Source organism: Hylobates moloch, unplaced genomic scaffold (assembly GCF_009828535.3).
Source record: "Hylobates moloch isolate HMO894 unplaced genomic scaffold, HMol_V3 SCAFFOLD_9, whole genome shotgun sequence".
In the NCBI taxonomy this organism is placed as follows: domain Eukaryota; kingdom Metazoa; phylum Chordata; class Mammalia; order Primates; family Hylobatidae; genus Hylobates; species Hylobates moloch.
This window is the reverse complement of record NW_026652284.1, coordinates 60,978,831-60,999,278: the sequence shown is the minus strand read 5'-3', so window position 1 is coordinate 60,999,278 and position 20,448 is coordinate 60,978,831. Positions and strand designations below refer to the sequence as shown.

General features: G+C 41.8%; 1 protein-coding gene across 2 annotated transcripts in view; it reads left to right on the top strand.

The window, feature by feature from the left end:
- ZNF704 (zinc finger protein 704) overlaps positions 1 to 20,448 on the top strand; it is a 236,700-nt gene that overhangs the window by 192,829 nt on the left and 23,423 nt on the right. For both annotated transcript variants that reach the window (XM_032759913.2, XM_058443764.1), the window contains exons 5-7: positions 12,541 to 12,641; positions 17,212 to 17,479; positions 20,284 to 20,388. In XM_032759913.2, coding sequence (XP_032615804.1) covers positions 12,541 to 12,641; positions 17,212 to 17,479; positions 20,284 to 20,388 — 474 coding nt within the window. The remainder of the gene's footprint in view (positions 1 to 12,540; positions 12,642 to 17,211; positions 17,480 to 20,283; positions 20,389 to 20,448) is intronic.

Here is a 20,448-nt window from a genome sequence, read left to right as displayed (position 1 = left end):
GGTTGTGTGAGCCAGGACTCTTGACTTTGGGGAGGTGCAGTTTCCATCATGACCACAAGGTGATGCAGTGACCCTAAATACAGCCATTCAGGGAGTTCATGGGAGAAAATGAATTCTATGGAAGGCCAAAGAGTTAATTAACCATCAATTCCACAAGACCCCAAGAAAGTCAAGAAGCGCTGATCAGAAATGATTTATGTGCCCTTTCCATGCCAGATCCCTGATTCTGTCAGATTCTGGATTCTGTGCATTCCAAAATTGTCATGCCAGCTTTAGGACTTACGTGACTTAAGCAAGTCACTTGGCCTCTTCAGCATCAGTTTCCTCATCTGTAAAATATGGAAAATGGTGGCACCATATTGATGTGGCTGTTGTCAGGAATGTACGAGAGGCCCTGTAAAGAGCAATAAATGTTAGCTGCTAATACTTTGCCTTTTTCCTCCCCGTTTGGCAACTGCCTGAATGGGGAATTTGAGAAGCATAGGTGTGGAGAGAAGGGGGTGCTTGCCTCCACCCTCCACCCTGACCCACACTGACCGTGCCAATGCGACAGTGGCTCAGGATAACTCCAGATCCCTCAGCCACTCTATGCTTAATTGGGTGTGCATTAGCCCCCCTGCAATGCACTGGGTGAGTGCAGCAAAGACAGTAGCAGAAATTGGGGGCATAGAAGGAAATCTGACTCAGGACTCTGCATTTCAGAACATTGGCAGCATCTCAGAGGCGATTTCTAAATTTCAGCCTTCATCATTTCCATTTATTTCACAGGTGTATGTCTTAACCATGAACAGTTATACCTGTGTATTAGGAAGAACCTCAAGTTAGAGAAGAAAGCACTGAGATAACATAAGGTGCTTCAGTAATAGTTGTATAGTAGCAAACAATTAATCATTTGCTCCACTCTGTATTTTTAATCTTTCAGAGCCAAAAAGCTATGAATCACTTTAAATTGTGAATGGCTGCTCCAAGAAGAAAACAAACCCGTAAAACCCTCACGAATAAGCATGTTGCCAGTCTCTCTGCTGACTTAATTCCTAACCCACTAATTTTGTGCAGAGAGTGCCTCTTGCAAAAAGAACGGCTGTTCCAGAAATAGATCCATCTGTTAAAACTGCTGGGGAGGGTGGTGCTAAGAACAGCAGCTTGGATCAACTGCATGGATTTCATGGTGATGGTACATACAGCATTGTCGGCCAGGGCAGGGAGCTGATTGGCCTCATAGAGAAAATTCAGGATAAAGAGGAGTGATATCTAGGTAACTTAGTGACAAGATCTTAGAATAATCTGCCATGCAGTATATAGGCTCTGGGACATTGGAGTTCAAAGGACTTTAGAAATCTTCTAGCCCAGTCTCAGTCTTTCCAAGTTAAAGGACTACTCGGTATGTCTAGAAATGTCCAGATGTCCCCAAAGGGGAGATGCACTTATAGAATTCATTGATTGAGAAAACACAGAATGACTAGGGATTTCTGTTAATTCAGAAATCATTTTGTTGTTTGTTGTTGCTGTTATAGAAATTATTTAAAATCAACTTTACTTAGGTATAATTTTCACATAATAAAATGAACCCAATTTAAGTGTACCATTTAGTGAGTCTTGACTGTTTCTACCTGAGTAACCACCACTCTAACCAAGGCCAGCACTCCTCATACCCCGCTTCAGTCAAAGGCACCACCAAGCCCCAAACAGGCAACCAACCACTGGTATAACTTTCATCACTATAGATTAATGCTGCCTGTTGTAGAATTTCAAGTAAATAGAATTATACAGTGTGTATTTTTGGTATACAAAATACCAAATGTTGGCAACAAGAACTCTCATTTATTGCTGGTAGAAATGTAAAATGGTACAACCACTTTGTAAAACAGTTTGGCAGTTTCTTAGAAAGTTAAATATACACTTACCATATGACCCAGGATTTCCACTCTTAGGTATGTATTTACCTAAGAGATAAGAAAACACATGTCCACAAAAAAACTTGCAGACAAATGTTTATAGCAGCTTTATTCATTATCACCCCAAACTGGAAACAACCCAAATGCCCATCAACAGGTACCTGGATGAACAAATTGTGGTATAACCATACAATGGGATACTTCACCACATAAAAGGGAGCAAACTACTGATACAAGAAACAGTGAGTGAATAAAAAAAAAACATTATACAGAGGGGGAAAAAAAGCCAGGCACAAAAGAATACATTCTGGGTTATTCCATTTACAAAACTGTTTTGTTAATTTTGTATAGACATATCACCACAGCATCTATAAACAGCACATGGAGGTGGGAGGTGAAATTTCATCTGTGCTTGGTATACATTGAATTCACCTGTTATTTTGTATTAACCCCACACACCTTGAAGATCCAAAATCTCTACTCTCATTCAGTCCCCTCATCTTACAAATAAATAAAGCCCCCAAAAGGTAAGGCAACTTGTATACTGTGTAACCGTGAGGTAGCATGAGGTAACGTGGCTGCTTCTGGAACCCCTACCAGCTTCTAGGAAGTTACTAATTTTTAAATACACTAGTGCATTTACTGATCTTTTGGCACCTGCTGAGGATCTATGTGGACCTCTTGACCCTGCAAGAGCCATTGGAGCCACTGCCAAGGTGTGTGGGTCTTCATGAGACAAGCAGAGGAAGTTTGCATAATGCAGCCAACTCTACCTGCACAGAATAACTTGGCCCTCTCTATCCCTCAAGGTCCCTGGTCCTCTCTGGAGAGGCTTGGATGTGTAAGCCCCTGTCCCTGCCCTGCCATTCCGACACCACACACACACACACACACACACAAACACAAACACACAAGTCACCATACAAAAAAAACAAATACCTGAAGATCCTCTCAGTCACCTCAGAACATGACGTTAACTCCAGGCTGCTGACTGATAAAGTGATGTTCATGTGCTTTCTAGAATATAGCTTTAGTTGGACTTACACGTCATATGCATGTTATACAATACTTTGAAATACTTCAAAAATGTTATATAATTCTTCAAATTCCAGCCATGTTTCCACTCTTGGACCTGAAGGTGACCTTCAGCAGTCACTATATCAATCCTAAGTATCACTCTGGGTTCTGCCAAGAAAATAGAAGCTACTTCATATATTCCAAGTATGAAACCATTTTTTAAAAACAGGATTGAGGCTTACTATTGGCAGGGCAAGCAGAGAGAGAATCTGGGAAACCTTGGCCAAAGGTCTCAGCCAATAGACCCAAGGCAGTTGTTCTTAGAGACAGTTCAGAAGCTGCTGCAAAAGTGAAAATCTCTGGGAAGTTCTCTCCAACCATTGTGGCCCACCGCATCAATGTTGAGAAATTCTGAAGAGTTTGTCTGGAAGCTGCTATGCATCTCACATCAGGCATGTGTGAGATTCCAGGAGTCTGCTCACGACTGCGTGGAGCTTCAGCTTCTCCTGGGCCTGTTGCGGGTGTTAAATAAAGTACACATGTGGAAGCTGCTAGCACAGGACCAGGCACAGAGTGGTTCCCAATCAACGGTGGCCTCCCTCTGTTCTCTTTGCTTTACATGAAGAAGACCATTCTGTTAGACTTGAGGTCTTTGCTGACGTTGGTGTTTTGCAGAAGTGCTTTCCACTGGTGTGAATTTTCAGCTGTTCTCCATGAGCTGGTGGACATTCCAGCTTTGCAAACATCTGTTAGCTCTGCGAGGCGAAGCCAGGGTAGAAGCACAGATGGGACCATTCAGATTTGGCTGCTGCAACTCTGCCAGCAGCTTTGCTTGGTTTGGCTTTCTTGGGCAGGCCTGGACCCATGCGGCAATCTGGGCGTTGTTTATTTAGCTATTTTTTCATGTTCTCCTCCTCCCATGGCTTGCTTTTCTTTAGTGTAACAGCAAGTAGTCTGTTTGTAGACAAAGGATTTGTTTCAACTGGATGTAGTTAGGGGACTTTGAAAAGTACTAAACTACCATTTAAAGAGCCTCATGCTTTGCTGCAAGAATGTCTTTGGCCTATGTAGAGACAAATCACTTTAAAAAGGTGTAGACAGGGTTAGGGGAAATCAGTAGGGGGTGGTGCAGGACTCCAGGGGCTAACAACCATGGAAGGCCATTATTCACCCTAACCCCTAGAGCCTAAAGAGGCTCTACAAGGGAGGAATTTCTACAATCCAGAAGGTTACCAGAACTCTGGAAATATAGCTGTTGAGAGGTTACCCAACAGAAAGGGTAACTTTTGGAGGAGAGATGTAGCCGCTGCCCACCTGTGGCCAGGCAGGAGCGAGCCAGGAGGAATCAATACCCTCCTGCCTTGCAATCTCTCCTGCCTCCCAACTGCCTGCCAGTGCCTCTCATTAGCCAAATCCAACCAGAGATCCATGAACCAGAAGCCCTGTTAATGCAGCCTCCTGGGAACCTGAGCATGGTGCAGAAAAGGCATGGCGTAGACCTGTCAGGTCAAATAGGACAGGTCATCAAGTCCCTTAATAGACATGTAACTTCTCACTCAGAGAAGCTTTTCTTACAACTTCATGTTTAAGGTTGTTTAATATACAGTCATATGGCATAATTTAGCCAATCCCCTATTGTCAACCTTGAGGTTATTTCTTATTTTTATCTAGTGTAAAAATCTATGTGATGAATATACATATGTCTTTGCAAATATTTTGAATTTCCATCTTTGGATAGATTCCTACAAATTGAATTGGCCCAAAGTTATAGGTGTTTCTTAAGCTCTTATTGCCTTAAGCTGTATTGCCCTCAAATTTAAAGATGGCCCCTATCTGTGCATGTGTAAATTACAAAGGCAGAGCTCTGACAGTCTGGACTAAAATGGGATAATAAATGTGAGATGAGATATTCAAAAGGAATGTCAAAAGGAAGAGGTCGAGGAGAAAGCAGAACTTTGTTTTGGGATTTCCCCCTCCCCCAAAACAGTTGATAGTCTTCCCACGATATGTAATTATGTTTCTGAGTCCACATTTGCAACTGCCTTGCAAATCCACAGCAACTTTCTATATCTCTAGGATGCAACATTGTTTTCTAATCACTTTTGTTGATGACCTGAGTCATTATAAATTAGTAATTTTTCCTACAGCAGATTTTCCATTGTCTGCTGGTGAACTCAGACTTTCCTCAGGTAGCTACCAGTGTAGGGTATGCAAGATTGAAAGAGAAATGTACGATATAAAGTGAAGAGAAAACCATCTTATAATTCAATCCTCACAATGCAGGGCATCACCATGGATGTCCCCTGAGAAGTTAATTTACAGCCAGGTAAGATAAGCAAGTGTTAATCATGCTGAGAAACATTAAATTCTACAGAACAAATATTTTTGACAAACATTCTTTGAACACAGATGATTCACTAAGCAAATTTTACAAAGTGCTATTTAAATAAATTAAGATATCGCAAATGTGGCTCATCTCGGAGGTCCCAAAACACAACCTTTCTGAGATTGAACATAACAAATATTTATTGAGGCAGACACTGTGAGGCACTGGGATAGAATATAGTGTATCCCCAAAGTGCCTCTCAAAAACCCAGCAAAAGGAAAAAAGGAAAGAGGAGACAAAGTTCATCATATTTCTTAATATCATTACCTAATTTTCTTTGGGTAACAGATTTCTTTGGAGCCTTTAGCAGGGGTTCAAGGAAGGTGTGTGTATGTGTGAAGAGGAGATAAACAATTGCTATTGGTAGTTATCCTAATTCCAAGTGACTTAACAGAGGATAATGGTCAGCTTCCTTGGATTCTGGGGGTTTGATGCCTCCAAAATGTATCATCTACTTGAAGTAACAAATGAAAATTATGGAAAGAAGTTAAACCAATGGTATTGATTTTTCTGTAATCAGGACCAACCTTAACTACTTTTCAATTTAAAAAACAAATGCTTGACATATTATTGCAAGGACAAAGAACAGTAATCTTACAAATAGTACTTGTTATGGCACAAAAATACCACTGTGATTATCATATCCTAAAACAATCATCAATTTGAGGCCTTAAAAAAAGTCCCATGATGTACGAGAAATTTGGCTTTATATGTCGTACAATACTATTATATTCATTATGAAAACCTACATCTGACTGACTCATGGGTAAGAGCCATCAGATGACACTGGATAAGTCTTGTAACTTTCTGGGGTCTTGTTTCCCATCATGAATATCAGAAATATGGAAATAGTATCTTACGCTTTGCGCATTCCTTTCCCACTCTCTAAGGCAGGGGTCCCCAACTCCCGGGCCTCGGGGCGGTATCAGTCCTCACACAGCCAGTTAGGAACGCGGCCAAACAGCAGGAGGCGAGCGAACATTACCGCCTGTGCTCCGCCTCCTGCAGGTCAGCAGCCACATTGGCTTCTCATAGGAGCATGAACCCTGTTGTGAACCAGGTTGCGCGCTCCTTATGAGAATCTTAACTAATGCCTGACGGAACAGTTTCATCCCGACGTGTGCCATCCTCTCCCAACCTGCGCCACATTCCCTGGAAAAATTGCCTTCCATGAAACCGGTCCCTGGTGCCAAAAAGGTTGGGGACTGCTGCTGTAAGGCAACTATTTTATCCTTCTCAAGTATCCTCAAACTTCATACACAACCTTCCCTCTTTGTCCTCAGTTCTGACCCCACTTCGTACCTCATTGAAAAATTAGAAACACTCATATAGGAATGCCTTTTTTTCCCTTCTCCACCAAATTAGCAAATTAACCGCATCTGCAGCCACCATCTGGTTTCCCTCCTTTTTCCAGCAGAGAACTGTCCTGTCTCATCCAAGGCAGCCCCTCTCCCTGTACTGTGTGTATTGGCGCTGCTCTCCTGACCTTCGGAAGAACCTCATCCTGTAGCTAACCCCTGCTTCTCTACTGCACCATCAGTTTCCCTGTCTTTGCAGTCATTCCCATCAGCATAGAAACCCACCTTAGTATAACTCATCTTTACAAACCCTCCCTTGACTGCTCATAGGTCAGCAAAATTTCTTGAAAACATTGACACTTACACTCTCTGTTTTCCTAAATCCCATTTACTCTCCAGACCATGCCAATCTGACTTCCATCCACAACACTCTACGAGATTTACTGCTATTTAGGCCACCAGCATCCTCCATATGCCAAATCCAAGGAACATTCCCAGTCCTTTTTCAACACAGTTGGTCACCTCTTCCTTCCTAAGACACTTTCTTCTATTTGTGCTTTTAATATCATGATCTGCTGACCACTTCCCTCTCTGACTGCTCCTTCTCAATCTCCAACATAAAATATTGGATGCTGCGGTGCACCCTAATCATCTCTAACTGCATTTTTCCCTAGATGGGCTCATCCACACCCAAGCTTTAAGTGCTCCATCTCCTGACCCCAAATTTATATCTCTATCCCTGAGTCTCCCTGATTCCAGGTTCACATATCCAGTGTCCTGCATGCAGTCTCCTTTTGATACATAATAGGCATCTCAAAATTAACGTATCCAAAATTCACCCACAGCTCACCCAGTCATTCAAACCTAAAACATGGGAGTCATCTTTAACACCTTCCCTCTTATCATTCCTCATAGTCAACCCAACAGCAAATATTATTAAATCTGCCTCCAAAATATGTCTTGAATGTGTCTATTTTTCTCCATCCTCTCTGCCCAAAGCCTTTAAGCCACCATCTCTTCTCACCTGCAGTGACTTCATGCAGTGACTCCATGCTGGCGATTTCATTTGTTTTCTATCTCAAAACAGAGTAATATTTAAAAAAAAAAAAAAAAACTTAAGTCATATAGTGTCACTCTCTTCCTTCAGTAACTTCTCTTTTATTTTAGAAGAAAATCCAAATTCCTTACCTTTATCTGCAAAGTCCCACATGATCTGACCCTGCTTCTGCACTTTATCTCAAACAAATCACTCCCTCCCACATTTCATTCTAAACACACCGTCATTCTTTCTAGCCTCCAAGAGCCAAGGTCTTTCTCATCTTCAGGCCTCTGCATTTAACTCTTCGCTATGCCTGGAAAACTCTAGCTCTTAGCTTGGCAGGCTCCTTCTCTAACCTTCAGGTCCCAGCTCAATAGTCACCTTCTACAGGCCTCATGCTATATGTGAGGTCATCATGTATTATAATGTATGTCTCTCCCCTACTAGAATTTCACTTCCTTGAAAGCAGCCTCGTTTCTTTTTTTGTTCTTTATACCCAGAACCTAGAATATTCCTTGCTAAATAGATATTTGGCTTAATGAATGAAAGAATGCCATCAGCAAAAAGGTTAGGAATGAATCAAAAAGTGTTTTCATCTATCATGACTTCATTTCCAGACAGATACTTGGACTGTTGGGTACCTGTATTTTTGCTTGAGTCATTGGTTCTCTTAAGTGGAAGATATTTTCTACAATATAGCTTCATCATTTGAAAAATGGGCAGGAAGCATTCATAGTGTGAGGAGTTGTTCATTAATGTTTGCCATGGTTTGATATGGTTCATTTACCTCCACCAAAATCTCATGTTGGAATTTGATCCCCAGCATAGGGGTGTTGGGAGATGTTTGGGTCATTGGGGTGCATCCCTCTTGAATGGCATGGTGCCATTCTCACATGGCATGAGAGTCTCACTCTCATGAGACTGGATTGGTTTTTGAGAGAATGGATTAGTTCCCAGGAGAGTGGGTTGTTGTAAAGCCAGAATGCCCCTTAGGTTAGATCCCACTTGGCATATTCCTGCATCACCTTTGACCTCCACTATGATTTAACTCAACACAAAAACCCTCACCAGAACCTGAGCAGGTGCTGGCACCATGCTTCATATGCAGCCTGCAGAACCATGAGCTAAGTAAACCTCTTTTCTTTATACCCAGCATCAGGTATTCTTTTATGGCAACGCAAAATGGATTAAGACAGTATTGTTAAGTTATATGCTTTGAATAAAATAGTATTTTGAATTCTGCAGAATTCCTTTTTGTGAACCTAGCAGGTTTGAAGGTGGGATTTAAATAGCCCCCTCTGGCGCATCTTATATTTCATGTGTTTAGATCACTGGCCCAAGGAGGTCAGGAAGGCTGAAATTTGTGAACCGTCTCCTTGGAATAAATACAGGCTCGTAAGGATCATGTACTTAAAGTCTCCTAATGTGTCTTTGCTTCTCCGCATTTTCACGTCCCTCAAAGAGCTTCAGCTGTAGCTCATGTAGCTCTGGATCCTACGTCCAGCACTGCACACTGCAGGGAGAACATCATGGAGCTGGGTGTGTGTGCCCAGGAGCTGCAGAAGAAACAGCAAGATTGCTGTGCTGTGAATGCTGGCCACCCAGGCAGAGCCTCTGGGGCACAGTGGGCCACTGGGCTCACGAAGCCCATGTGAACAGTGGGCTCCTTCCATGGTTGGTAATCTGCTCTAGCAGACTGCTGCAATATGCTGCCACACTTGTCCTCTGCTTGCCATGTTTAAGGCAGTCATTCACCAATACATGAGCACTCTTCAATTCTGGAAGCTCCCAAGTACCGTTTTCAGTTCAGAATGGAAAATCTTCAACATGGGGTGGCTGTCCAGGTAAATCATCTGGATACTGATTCCATCAGTAATAGCTGATGAGTCATCTTCTAAATATGTGAATGATTGCTTCATAGAATCAAGAGTATGATGGTGTGAACCAGAAGTACTTGATGGCAGATATTCTAGTAGGCACATAAATCAAGCTACATCAGTTCCATCAGTTTGGGAAAGATGCCACCACTGCTGTATGTGTTGGTCAGGGTGGGCTTACTGTTGGAACAACCCATTTTTCTCACATGTCGGTAGCTTAACACAATAAACATTTGTTTATTTTCATGTCACAGTCCAGTCAGGTCAGTGGAGGTTCTGAAGAGGGTGGATGTCTTCACTCCATACAGCCCTCTGGGGATCCAGGCTTCTTCCTTCTAGTGCAGACGTTCTTAACCTGGAATCCACAGATCCCCAAATGGATACACAGAATCCAGGAGGTCGGTGAACCTGAAAAAGTGTATCTTTATTTTCACCAACCTCTTAACCATAATTTAACATTTCCTGTAATTATGATTTAAGGCATCAAGCCATAATAATGTTAGCACCACCTGTGACTTTAATACCTATTAAAATCATAGATATTTCATATCACATTACAATTTTAGTAGATATCATGAAATATCATTTATTCATAACACTACTTTAAAATTATGCTAGGTATTAGGCCCAATTCAAGGTGTTGTTATTTACTGCATTAATTAGAGAGTATGTATATTGCCATATTACAAAATTATTTTTTAAGTTCAACTTTTATTTTAGATTCAGGGGGTACCTATGCAGGTTTGTTACATGGGTATATTGCGTGATGCTGGGGTTTGGGATACAATTGAGCCTATCACGCAGGTAGTGAACATAGTACCCAATAGATAGTTTTTCAGCACTTACCCCCCTCCCTGCTTCCCTCCTCTAATAGTCCCCAGTGTCTGTTATTTCCATCTTTATGTCCATGTGTACCCATCGTTTAGCTCCGACTTATAAGTGAGAGCATGCAGTATTTGCTTTTCTGTTTCCGCATTAATTCACTTAGGATAATAGCCTCCAGCTGCATCCATTTTGCTGCAAAGGACATAATTACATTCGTTTTCATGGCTTTGTAGTACTCCATGATGTATGCGTAACACATTTTATTTATTCATTCCACTGACACCTAGGTTGATTCCACAGTCTTTGCTACTGTGAATAGTGCTGCGATGAACATACAAGTACATGGGTCTTTTTGGTAGAATGATTCATTTTCCTTTGGGTATACACCCAGTAATGGGATTGCTGGGTTGAATAGTAGTTCTATTTTTAGTTCTTTGAGAAATCTCCAAACTGCCTTCCACAGGTGGCTGAACTAATTCACACTCCCGTCAGCAGTGTATATGCATTCTCGTTTCTCTGCAGCCTCGCCAGCATGTGTTATTTTTTGACATTTTGATAATAGCTATTCTGACTGGTGTGAGATGGTATCTCATTGTGGTTTTGATTTGCATTTCTCTGATGATTAGTGATATTGAGCATCTTTTCCCTATTTTTTTTGGCCACTTGTATGTCTTCTTTGAGAAATGTCTGTTCATGTCCTTTGACCACTTTTTAATGGGGTTACAAAATATTTAATGTTTTTTTCTAGCTGTATTTCAATACACTTGCATTTCTTTATAATTTTGTGTATTTTATTTTAAACATTAAAAACCACTATTCTGAAAAGGATTCATAGGTTTCACCAGACTGCCAAAAGGGTTCACGGCAAACAAAAAATTAAGAACTCTGATCTGGTGGTTTTGCTATCCCCTAAGACCTTTGTGTCCTTTGCATCTAGCCAGCAGAGCAAACTGAGGGTGACACTGGGAAGTAGTTTAGGGGCAAGGCTTAGAAGGAATGTGTGTCACTTCTCATCCATCAGCCCTAATTCAGTGACGTGATCCCATTTGACTGCAATGGAGTCTGGGAAACGAGGTCTAGCTGTGTACCCAGCAGGAAAAGGAAATGGGGCTTGGTGAACACATGGAAGTGACTGTCACCATACCCAAGGGAATAGTCAGCAAAGAGATGGCATCCCAATGACAAGGGACCTCCCTGGAGAAAACTCACTTTCTATAAAATTTACTCTAGGATGCATAATCATAATAATCCTGTAATAGCTGTCGTTGGTTGAATGGTTATTCCTGTCAGCATTCTGCTAACTGATTCACTTCCATGATGTCATTTAATCCTCATAATAATGCTGTGAAACAGGTACTATTATTATTCCTATTTTATAAATAAGAGCACTGAGAACTTGAGAAATAAGCCCAAAATCAGTGCTCTCAATCATGGCACTGGACTGTTTTGGAAAATATTGCCTCAGCCTGGGCAACATGGCAAAACCATGTCTTTACCAAGAATACAAAAAATTAGCTAGGCATGGTGGCGTGTACCTATGGTCGCAACTACTTGGGAGGCTAAGGTGGGAGGATCTCTTGAGCCCAGGAGGCAGAAGCTGCAGTGATCCAAGATTGTGCCGCTGCACTCCAGCCTGAGTGACAGAATGGGACCCATCTCTGAAAAAAAAGGAAAAGAAAATACTGTGACCCTTGTTGAAGAGGTGGAATTTTGTACTGGTGGAGGGGATGGTTTCTGGAGCCAGAGTCCCTGGATTCATATTTCAACTTTGCCAGTAGCTGGTTCATTGACTGGACACTTTTTGCTGGAGCTTTCTATGCATCTGTAAAATGGAGATTAATATTAGTATCTGTCTTTTAGGGTTAAAGGAGATAAACACTTAAGACAGCACCTGGCACATAGTAAGTGCTCAGTGAATGTTATCCACTGTTTAGACAGCCAGAATGGCCCTGTGACTACCTTCATGAACACGATCCGAAATATTCCAGCAGAGCCCATTTCTCTTGAAGGATATGAGGAAATAACTGAGGTCACCAAGATACTCACAAACCTAGGGGTGCCTACAATAGTGTGCTGAGTTACAGTCAAGAGGCTGGGGATGCTGTTACTTTTCTAATGAAGGAAAAAAATATGTTGGGATGACACAAAGAAAATGTTGTTAGAAAATAGTTTCCATTTTAATATCACTCTCTCCCTTTTACAGAATTCCATGAAGGTGATGTTCAAATGCCTCTGGAAGAACTGTGGGAAGGTGCTGAGCACTGCGGCAGGTATCCAGAAACACATCCGGACCATCCATCTGGGGTAAGGCAGCCCTCTCTTCAGGAATGTAGCCCCCATCTGCTCAGTCTAGGGCCATCTGCACTCAGAAATTGCACACCACGCTGTGCCTTAAAGATTCTGGACACTGGGCTGGCTTGGTCTTCCTCATCTCTAGAGAGATGGCCACTGCAGATCATCTAAGCCAATATGGCACGGTGGAAAGAACAAGGATGTAACATCCTAGAGCCTCATTAGTTCACTTACTGAGTCACTTTAGGCAAGTTGCTGCCCTGAGCCCCAGTTCCCTATGGAAATTTATAATAATGTCAGCTCTTCAGGGTCAAGTGTGAGTGCCAAAGATAAAATGTATGTGAGAGAGACTTTAAAGTACAAAACACTAGAGTAACCTGGAATCTGTGATTGGACTTCAAGGGGTCCTTGAACCCACTGAAATTACCTGTGGAATGAAGCGTACATTTATTTTCCAGTGGAGAGTATTCATGACTTTAAGCCTCACAGGCATATATAGCCTAAAAAGGGTTCAAGAATCACCACACCAATGGACACTGCTGTTGCTGTTCTTACGAGATCACTTTCTGTTGCTCAAATAAGCCGTTTATTTGTAAAATCTATACTTTTCCTCATATTATATAACAACCTTCTAAAAGAAAGATAAAATGAAGGTTTAGGAGCCATAGCAGTTACAGGTCACCCCAGGGGGGCAGTGGTATTCCATCAGTCTTGTGCTTTTTGTCCTGAGTCTATCTTGCCCAGGGATCTGAGAAGGGACCTTGAGAGGCTGTAAGTCAGAACCAGTGTTCATAAGGCAAACACACATGCACGGCCAGGCTCCTGTGTGCCACAAGATAAGTGCAGAGAAATAAATGCAGCAGTCACTTTACCCAGCAAGGGATACATTTAGAAAATGCATCATGCCCAACAGGTGATATAGGCAGAAGGTGAAAATAGCTTCTAAGGTGATGTTGCTAATCATGAGGGTGGCTCCATAGTGACCATGGAGAGAAACAGGGATCTAGCTCTCTAATCATCCAGGCTGATGTTTGGGGACACACCAGAGCCTTCCAGAGCATATTACCCGTAGGTCACCAGGCACTGGAGATATGGCCTGGTAAGGCTTCCCTGGCCAGAGTCTACCTTATGTGTAAGAAATACGAATTGAAATACCTCAGGGAAGAACACCCTCCTTCTGCTCCTCAAGCCTTCAGGGAAGGAAATCTTGCAGTGTCTCCCCTGAAATCTCATTGTCAAGACAATTCACAATGTAAGCAGCTCAGTTTTTTTTAAAGGTTTAGAAAGAACTTCCCAAAGCTAGAGCCAGGAGGTAGAGTATTTGTTTTAAAGTCTGTCTGCCCAGAAAATTGAGTCCTATTCAGTCCCATCAGAAGCATATGCTGTTTATATGTATTTATAGACCCTGGAATTGGTATCACATGTTAGTCCTGTGAGTTCCTGGGGTGCTCTCACAGTGGGTGGAATCTAAAATGCAACCACTTTGCTTTCCTAGGATCCCCTTTTTCCTGATGTGCTTTTAGAATTTCCCTGATGAATTATGGTTCATAGCCCTGCCAGGCACCACACAGGAATGGGCCTGGGTTAGCAGGACTCTGAGGCTAATCTATGCTTATGAAGCCCAGGGCCTGTGCTCTCTCATGCACTGGAAGAGGGAACATACCTTTGCCTTTATCCATGCACTCAATTACATGGCTGTAGGATGATGGGGCATTTTTAATGAGTATTAGCTGGTGAGGGGATGAGGAGGGAAACATGTCAAAGCCAGAAGAAAATATGCCCTCACCTCTGATGCATCTGCAGTACACACCATGCCTGTATAAAAAGCACACACTTTTCAGTCTCACTCCATTCTTGTACACCAGCGGCTGGTCCTGATTTAACCCCACGTGGGACACACAATGTCCCCCAGGCCTGTGTGTCTATTAGTAGCACTTGGCAGCTAGCAGCAACTCAACCTGCCTTTAACTGGAAAGGAAGTGGGGACAGGAATAGAACAGATGCTTGTTCTTCTTCCCACTCTCTGGGGTCTTTAATGGTATGCTGGTCACAAGGCCAAGCCCTGCCAGACCTGATACGGTGCAAAGACACCTCCCCAGGCGCCTCAGCCTGGGAGCTCCATGAGCTAGGCTGGGACAAGCCACTGATTTGAACAAACAGACAGGCCTGTGAAGAGGTGAGGCATGGATTTTTATGTTAGATTCTATGCAGGGCTCATTAGTGGGGAAAAGGTATGTTCTGAGTCAGGGATCTGCTGCTGCTGCTGCTGCTGCTGCTGCTGCTGCTGCTGCTGCAGTGAGGGGACACCCGTGGCCTCTGCCCAGCCATCCCCAAAGCCAGGTTTCTAGAGAAGAGAAGCACCACTTCTCTACAAACTCACAAATCATCTAATAAACATTTTCTGACATTATGGAGGGTTATTTTATTTTACCCAAAACTTTCTGTGGAAAAGTACAATGTTCTGTGTTTCAGGGAGAGGAATTTTGAAAACACCTAAGAAGCTACTTTTCCTGGCGATGGTGAAAATTGAGACCTTCTAACATCATCTTTGTTTTTATTTAGTAAGCATTTTACATAGTGTTTATATTGTGTCAGATCTGCTTCTAAGCACCCTATATTTATTAGCTTAATCATCACAATAATCTGATACTATAATTAATGATCCCCATTTTATAAGTGGAGAAACTGAGGAACGGGGGCTATATGTAGGCCACCAAAATCATGCACACAACTAGAATGTGTAGAAGTCAGGGTTTGAACCTAGGAAGTCTAACCTCAGAATCCATTCTCTTAATCACTGTGCTACAACAACCTCAGCTGCATTCATTCACTCATTCATTCAGGCAACATTTACTAGGTACCTACCCTCTGCCAAATACACCAATATGTGTGGAGTCACACATGATGAACAAAACACATCCCTAGAGAATCAGTCATAGTGAGGCAACAAAGAGGTTTAACAAAATACAGACAGGTAGCCAGTGATTAACAAAACAGATGAGTAAACACACTTCAGAGGGAGCACAGAGCACTAACAGTTAGGAGTGAAGTCCTAACTCCCAACCTTCAGAATACACCCAGGACTTAACGTCTCGGCCCTTGCACTGCTCGCCTGCCCTGCTCGTCTGGAATATTGCTGACAACAGCTCCTTGGTGGCCTCTGCTTTTGCTTTTGTCTTCCTGTCCTCTATTTCACAGACAGTATCCAGACTGATCCTTTTAAAATTAAGTTAGAGTTCTGAAAACCCCCAGTGGCTTCCACCACTTCAGAATGCAAGCCAAAGCCATCGCGGTAGGCTACAGGCCCTGGATGACCTTGCCCTCTGCCCTGTTCTCACTCCTCCCGTCACTCCCTGGGGTCCTGAGCTCCAGCCTCTGGCCTCTCTGCCAGGCCCGCCCACTTGAGAGCTGTGTGTCACTTCTCCCTGGTGTGTTTTCACTGCGGGTGCCAGCATGGTGTCTCCCTCACTTCCTCCAGGCAGGTCTCTACTCAAACGTCACCTCCTCAGAGAGGCTTCCTCTGGCCACTCTCTTTAAAATAGTGCCCCCTGCGGTGGCTCACGCTTGTAATCCCAGCACTTTGGGAGGCCGAGGCGGGCGGATCACGAGGTCAGGAGATCGAGACCACGGTGAAATCCCGTCTCTACTAAAAATACAAAAAATTAGCCGGGTGTGGTGGCGGGCGCCTGTAGTCCCAGCTACTCGGAGAGGCTGAGGCAGGAGAATGGTGTGAACCCGGGAGGCGGAGCTTGCAGTGAGCCGAGATTGCGCCACTGCACTCCAGCCTGGGTGACAGCGAGACTCCGTCTCAAAAAAAAATAAAATAAAATAAAAAAATAAAAAATAAAAAAATAAAATAGTGCCCCCATCACTAATCCTGCTTAACAACACTGTTATGCTGCTGAATTTTTCTTTCTGGGGCTTAGTAACACCTGATATATTAAATATCTATTTTTTTAATATTTTTTAATTTTTTAAATCTCTGTTATCAGAGATTGAATGAGGGGTACAAGTGCAGTTTTGTTACATGGCTGTGTTGCACAGTGATAAAGCCTGGACTTTTAGTGTAACCAGCATCCAAATAGTGAACGTGGTACCCCTGAAGTCATTTCTCATCCCTCACCTCCCTCCCACCCTCCCCATTTCGAAGTCTCTAATGTCTATTATTTCACTTTCTATGTCCATGTATACACATTATTTACTCCCATTTAATAAATATCTATTTCTTTAGGGGTTTCTTATCTGCCTGTAAGTTCCCACTATAAGTTCCATCAGGGTGGAGTCTATATTTTATTCACTGTGTTATCAGGAGACCCTGGAACAGTGCCTGAACATACTAGATTCTCAATAAATCATTGTTGAATAATTGATTGAATGAGTGAATGAATGAGTGAATTGCTTTAAGACATCAAGGAGGGTTCCCTGGAAGTGGACAGTTGAACTGAGTGCTGCAGGATAAGGAAGAGTTTGCAAGGCAAACAAGAGGGAGGAAAAGCATTCCAGACAGGGGAAATGAATGCAAGATTTCAAGACAAGAAAACAGATTGGCTTAGTATGATTGTTTTCCTCTCTTTTGCATTAGGCGTGTTGGAGACTCTGACTACAGTGATGGAGAAGAGGACTTTTACTACACTGAGATCAAGCTCAACACAGACTCAGTGGCAGACGGGCTGAGCAGCCTGGCCCCGGTCTCACCTTCCCAGTCCCTGGCTTCACCTCCTACTTTCCCCATCCCGGATTCAAGCCGAACAGAAACTCCTTGTGCCAAAACGGAGACTAAGTTGATGACGCCCTTGAGCCGCTCAGCTCCCACCACCCTCTACCTCGTGCACACTGACCATGCTTATCAGGTGACTTGCAGGGGACTGTGAGAGCAATCACTTTGACCTTGACCAAAACCAGGGGCCATCTGGCGTATGAGTAAAAGACAACTCATCTATATAATGAGAGAGTTGGAACACACACTAGTTGATCTACAAGGTCCTTCCCAAAGCATAAACTTAGAAATATTGAGACTTTTCTGTTTATGGAAATTATAAATGTTCAGCATAGAAAATATTAAACACAGTAAAGAAAGAAAATTCATCCCTAATTCCAAACCTTAGTTAATATTTTTTGTATGTACTTCAAGACTTTGTTCTGCGTTTATATATATGCAGTTTTTAAAAGGGATCTGTTGCAGAACTGTTTTTACTGTATTTTATTTTTTCTATTTAATATATCATGAACATTTTCCCATGCCAATGAATCTTCTTCAACAACAGTATTTTAAAAATTGATGCCTAATATACGTATTTGTGGGGTACACAGAACATTTTGTTATATGCATAGGATGTGTAATAATCAAGTCAGGGTATTTTGAATATTAATCGCCTTGTGTATTTATCATTTCTGCATGTGGGGAACATTTCCAGTCCTCTCTTCTAGCTATTTTGAAATATAAAATACATTGCTGTTAGCTATAGCCATCCTACTCTGCTATCAAACATTAGTACTCATTCTTTCTATCTAACTGTATGTTTGTACCTACTAACCAACATCTCTCCCTACCTTGTTCCCATCACACCCTTCCCCACCTCCTGTAACTATCATTTTATTCTCTACCTCCATGACATCAATTATTGTATTTCCCACATATGAGTGAGAACATGTGATGTTTATCTTCATGTGCCTAGCTTATTTCACTTACATAATGACCTCTAGTTCCATTCATATGGCTGCAAATGACAGGATATCATTCTTTTTAATGGCTGAATAGTATTCCATTGTGTTCTTACCACATTTTGACACTTCATCTGTTGATGGACACTTAGGTTGATTCCATATTATCTTTGCTATTGTGAATAGTGCTGCAATAAACATGAGAGTGCAGGTATCCCTTTGATAGGCTGATTTCCTTTCCTTTAGATAAATACCCAGTAGCAGGATTGCTGGATTATATGGTAGTTCTGTTTTTAGATTTTGAGAAATCTCCATACTGTTTTCCATAATAGGTGTATTAGTTTACATTCTCACCAACAGTATATAAAAGATCCCTTTTCTCTGCTTCCTCACCAGCATCTATTATTTTTCATTTTTAATAATAGCCAATCTAACTAGGGTGAGATGATACCTCATTGTGGTTTTGATACACATTTTTCTGATATTAGTGACGTTGAGCATTTTTTCATGTACCTATTGGTCATTTGTATGTGTGCTTTTGAAAAACTTTTATTCAGGTCCTTTGCCCATTTTTTAATGGAATTATTTGGTTTTTGCTATTGAGTTGTTTGAATTCATTGTATATTCTGGATAGTAGTCTCTTGTCAGATGAATAGTTTGTGGATATTTTCTCACATTCAACAGGTTGCTTCTCACTCTGTTGATTGTTTCTTGTGCTGTGCAGAAGCTTTTTAGTTTAATGTAGTCACATTTGTCTATTTTGTTTGTTTGTATCTTGTGCTTTTGAAGTCTTAGCCATAAAAATATTTGCCTGGGCCCATGTCCTAGAGTGTTTTTCTTGTGTTTTCTTCCAGTAGTTTTATAGTTTAGGGTCTTACATTTAAGTTTTTAATCCATTTTGAGTGAATGTTTGTAAATGACAAGAGCAAGGGGTCTAGTTTCATGTTTCTGCATGTGGATATCCAGTTTTCCCAGCAGCATTTATTGAAGAGGATGTCCTTTCCCCAGTGTATATTCTCATCGCCTTGGTCAAAAATCAGTTGGTTGTAAATATGTGGACTTATTTCTTGGTTCCCTGTTTCGTTCCATTGGTATATGTGTCTGTTTTTATGCCATTTTAACAACATTTTGAATTACTCTGTAGGTATATCATGATTTATTTACCTTTTTCCCTATTACTGGGCATTTGTGGTGTTTCCATTTTTTTTTTTTTTTTTGAGACAAGATTTCACTCTGTTGTCAGGCTGGAGTGCAGTGGCATGATCATAGTTCACTGCAACCTCGAACTCCTGGGCTCACATAATCTTCCTGCCTCCGTCTCCAGAGAAGCTGGAACTACAGATACCACCACCCCTGGCTAATTTTTTTTAATTTTAGTACAGACGAAGTCTCACTGTGTTGCCCTCGCTGGTCTCAAACTCTGGGCTTAAGCGATCCTCCTGCTTCTGACTCTAAGTGCTGGGAGTACAGGCATGAGCCACCATGCCCAGCCCCAGTTGTTTTTTATAATATATAGTTGTGCAAGGAACATTCTTGAGTACATTTCTTTAGAATGAATGCCTAGAGTGGAATAGCTAACACAGAGAATGCTAGGAATTTTTATATGTATTGTCAAATTACCTTCCAAGAACATTGTACTAGTTTACACCCACCCTCACAGTATAGCAGGGTATATTCCCCAAGTTTATAGTGAAGAATTCTACCTCACAGGTATCCTAAAATAGGTATATGTACATATAATAAAATTTCTTTTCAGAAATCAACAGTCAAAAACCATCTCTTTTTATACCTTAGATAGCTTGCTTAGGTATATATACAAAGTTTATTTCTGGCTACTCCCTTTAACCTTGTTTAATCTCTTCCTATTAGATAATTAGTCCAAGTTCTTAATATAGCTGAGACCACTTCTGAGGTCCTCCTTTGGTAATAAGAGCTTAAAGCTCCGAAGGAAAATATTCCTTCATAACAGCTTTCTCTGTTTTTTATTTGACAGGCCACACCCCCTGTGACCATTCCAGGATCGGCCAAGTTCACCCCCAATGGCAGCAGCTTCAGCATTTCCTGGCAATCTCCTCCGGTCACTTTCACAGGCATTCCAGTAAGTAGAAAAACGAAAAAGCCAAAAATCTGGTCAAAGCCAATGTAGACTAAATTTAGA